The 4,444-nt window shown below is 33.5% G+C and overlaps 1 protein-coding gene across 1 annotated transcript; it reads left to right on the forward strand.

Moving 5' to 3' along the window:
• The first annotated feature begins 413 nt into the window (after nt 1-413).
• LOC130736038 (uncharacterized) lies at nt 414-4,002 on the forward strand. Its single transcript, XM_057587896.1, has 4 exons — nt 414-2,674; nt 2,752-3,057; nt 3,151-3,238; nt 3,364-4,002. The coding sequence occupies exons 1-4, from the start codon at nt 414-416 to the stop codon at nt 4,000-4,002; spliced, it is 3,294 nt and encodes a 1,097-aa protein (XP_057443879.1).
• The last annotated feature ends 442 nt before the right edge of the window (nt 4,003-4,444 follow it).

Here is a 4,444-nt window from a genome sequence, read left to right on the forward strand (position 1 = left end):
TTTATGTTTCTGGAGTTAACAGATGAGAGAGGAGAGAAAGTTGAATTCTTTTAAGGATATTGGATGATAATTTATTGATATATTAAATTCAATATAGGATTCAAGGTAGTAATTTTGGACTTGAATTAAATATACCAATATTGAGGATTATTTTGAATTTAAGTTCATATACTGAAATTATAGAACAATTCGAAAGATGAGTATGGAAACTATCTCTAAATACTTGTCAATAGTTAGATGTTTTTATTAAATTATAATTTATTTAAGTTATTATATTATTTTGATAACACTAATATTTGACAAAATTTATATATTTCTATTTTAATTTGTTATAGTTTTATTTATAAGCTGCCTACCCATTTTGTAAAATAATATAACACGTATTTTCTTTTAAATTTGTAGATATCGTGATCATGGATAAGCAGAAAAGGAGATGGATAAAACTTAAGGATAGAACTTTGCCAGAGTATTTAAAAGGAGTTGAGGATTTTTTAGATTTTGCTTTCTCTGGACTCAAACCGAAAAGGTTTTTAAGATGCCCATGTCGTAAATGCAATAATGTTCGTTATAAATCAAGAGATGATGTGATGCATGATTTACTAAAGTGGGGGTTTGAACCAAGTTACGAGCGTTGGGAGTATCATGGTGAAAGGGTAAGTGATTCATCATCTGATAATGATAGTCACTCTGAAGACGAGGACAATGATTATGATGTTAATCTTCAAGGAAATGATGATGCTCAAACTTACTCCATGCTTCATGACATGGATAGAGGTAATGTGTTTGACTATCCCGAATCTAGCAATATGAATGAGGAGCCGAATAAGGAAGCTAAAAGTTTGTATGGATTGTTGAAAGATGCTGAGCAAAAACTTTATCCAGGTTGTCAAAAATTCTCCAAACTATCTTTTATTATGCGTCTTTTTCAAATGAAATGTGTTTATGGATGGAGCAATAATTCATTTGATTCACTGATAAAGCTACTTGTAGAAGCTTTACCTGAAGGAAATGTGCTTCCCAACTCTATGTATGAGGTTCGTAAGATTATTAAGGATCTTGGACTTGACTATGTCAAGATAGATGCTTGTGTCAATGATTGTATTTTGTTTAGAGGAGGAGAATATGAAAATCTTGATAAATGTCCAATTTGTGGGGAAAGTAGGTGGCAAGAAAATAAGAAGAAGAATGTTGTCCCCAATAAGGTAGTTCGATACTTCCCTATAAAACCAAGACTACAAAGATTATTTATGTCAAAACAAATTGCAGATGACATGAAATGGCATAAGCATAAAAGAATTGATGATGGAGTTATGAGGCACCCGGCTGACTCTTTAACATGGAAGCGTTTTGATGATGACCATGAAGATTTTTCTTCAGATCCTCGTAATGTAAGACTTGGCTTAGCATCTGATGGTTTCAACCCGTTTGGTATTATGAGCACCGCCTATAGTGTGTGGCCGGTTGTTTTAATTCCTTATAACTTGCCTCCCTGGTTGTGTATGAAACAACCAAATATTATCTTAACATTGCTTATTTCTGGTCCAAAAAGCCCTGGGATTGATATTGATGTTTATCTTCAGCCTCTAATTGATGATTTAAAGGAGTTGTGGGATGCAGGTATTGAAACCTATGATGCATCATCAAGACAAAATTTTCAATTGCGTGCAGCCTTATTGTGGACAATCAATGACTTTCCTGCTTATGCCATGCTATCTGGATGGAGTACTAAAGGAAAACTAGCTTGCCCTTGTTGTCATTCAGAAACCAGCTCTTGTCGTTTGAAATATGGTCGGAAGCAATGCTACATGGGCCATCGTAGATTCTTACCTACTCAACACCCTTGGCGTATGAAAAAGAGTCCTTTTGATAACACACGAGAGGTAAGGGTTGCACCTGAACCATTAACTGGAGATCAAGTGATTGCACAACTGGAGGGTCTTGAGCTGCTACCATTTGGAAAAGCTACAAGGAAAAGAAAAAGAATTGCAAAGGTAAATCATAATTGGAAGAAGAAAAGTATCTTTTTTGAATTACCTTATTGGAGAACAAATTTATTGAGGCATAACATAGATGTGATGCACGTGGACAAAAATATTTGTGAAAGTGTTATTGGGACGTTGTTGGATCTTGAAGGCAAAACAAAAGATACAATAAATTCTAGATTAGATTTGCAGCGTATGGGACTCAAGAAGCAACTTCATCCTATTAAGATTGAGGATAAGTATGTGATTCCACCCGCACGTTACACTATGTCAAAGACAGAAAAAACTAATTTTTGTCGTATCTTGAAAGATGTGAAGTTTCCTGATGCTTATGCCTCAAACATAGGCCGTTGCGTAAATATAAATGAGTTGAAGATTTCAGGACTTAAAAGCCATGATTATCATGTTATACTTGAGAGACTTCTTCCCCTTGCCATAAGAGGGTTGCTTCCGAAGGATGCTTGTGATCCTTTGATTGAGATGTCTTTATTCTTTGGTGACTTATGCTCTAAAGAGTTGAAATTGGATGAGTTGGATCATTTGCAGAATCGTATCGGATTGACACTTTGTAAGCTGGAGCGCATCTTCCCACCGTCATTTTTTGATGTTATGGTTCATCTCTCAGTTCACTTGGCAAATGAAGCAAAAATTGGAGGTCCTGTTCAATATAGATGGATGTATCCTGTTGAAAGGTTAGTTTAAAGTTTTTTTTTTATATTAAAAATATACTTATCAATATTTATATGTAACTTATTTTATTTGTGGTTAGGTTTTTACGCATTCTAAAGAGTTATGTGCGCAACAAAGCACGACCAGAAGGTTCCATAGCAGAAGGATATGTGGCTGAAGAATGTATGACATTTTGTGCCAGATATTTGACCGACATGGATTCTAGGTTAAATCGACCAGATAGATATATGGACTATGCAAGCGATGAATTTGTTGGTTTGTCGGTGTTCAAAAACAATGGTCGATCTATTGGAGGAGGTTCATGGGAAAGTATGAGCTCTTCGGATATCCAACAAGCACATTTTTACATTTTGCAAAATTGTGAAGAAGTCAGACCTTGGATTGAGTAAGTTTTTTCCAGTCTAGCTTCTATTCATATTCAGTCATAATTAAATATATTTTAATATCTAATTATATTATATATTTATAAAAATTTCAGAGAGCACATGACTAAGATTAGAAATGAAAGTGAAAGGAATGTAGCAAAGAGACACAGGGAGCAATTTCATAAATGGTTTGAAAATGAGGTAATACGATTAATGTGTTTAATCTATATTTAAAGTCGTTGATCGCTAGCTAGCTATTGAGTTATTATGATATTTTTTATATTTACTATTAAAGATCTGATGGTTCTTACAAAATTTAAATGTAGGTTGTGCGATTACAACAATTAGGTGATACGAGGATTACTAATCAACTAGTAACATTATCTAAAGGACCAGATTTTCGAGTATTCAATCATAAAGGATACATTCTGAATGGTTTTAAGTTTCGTACAAAAGATGCAGAGAAACACCTGAAAACCCAAAATAGCGGTGTTATAGTGAAAGGAGATGAGTTAACTGGGCATGCTGATTACTATGGGGTTGTTAGAAAGATCACTGAAATAAAATATTTAGATAACAAGTTTGTTATACTATTTAAGTGTGATTGGTTTGAGGCTCCTTCTGAAGGTCGAAACCAGGGCAGGGGATATAAGAAAGATGACTATGGATTTATTAGTGTAGATATCACAAGGTTATTTTACAAAAATGATCCTTTTATCTTGGGCTCCCAAGCTGAGTTGGTTTATTATGTACAATACAGTGACAAGGAAAATTGGTATTCAGTGGTTAAAGTCAAGCCAAGACATATCTTTGACTTGCCAAATGGCGAAGATGACGATGAATTTGAAGCGTATCAACTAAATGAGTTGAGTGATACACATGGAGAACTAGCAACACCATTAGAGAACCAAGATGAAGATGCTTTACTTGGAGAACAAGAAACACCACTAGTGGACCAAGTATAAGAGGTTTTAAATAGGGATGATGTCGTAGGGCTATGTTTGGATGAGAGTATTATTCAGAAAGAAGAAGAATTAAAAGAGGCTGATGATGCAAGTGACTCTGAAAGTAGTACTGATGAAGAAGAATCTGAAACCGAAAACGATTACTCAGAGAAAGAAGATTCTGACACAGAATAAAAGAAATTTCTAGCTTATATTCTATACTTTTGTATATTTTTTTGGGTAATTATTATTTAGTGTCGGACAAGTATGAATTAGTACTTTTAGTTTTTGAATTTTAACATAATATTTATTCTTTATAATTTTATGCTAAAATAATAAATGAATTAATTTAGTTAATTTTAAATATCCCATTTTAATGTGTATAGAGTGAAAATATTAAATATATACGTAAAATTTGATCCAGATGCTTAATTCAAACCTTCAAGTGATAAAGATAAGACAT

The sequence above is a fragment of the Lotus japonicus genome, chromosome 2 (genome assembly GCF_012489685.1).
Source record: "Lotus japonicus ecotype B-129 chromosome 2, LjGifu_v1.2".
Lineage (NCBI taxonomy): Eukaryota > Viridiplantae > Streptophyta > Magnoliopsida > Fabales > Fabaceae > Lotus > Lotus japonicus.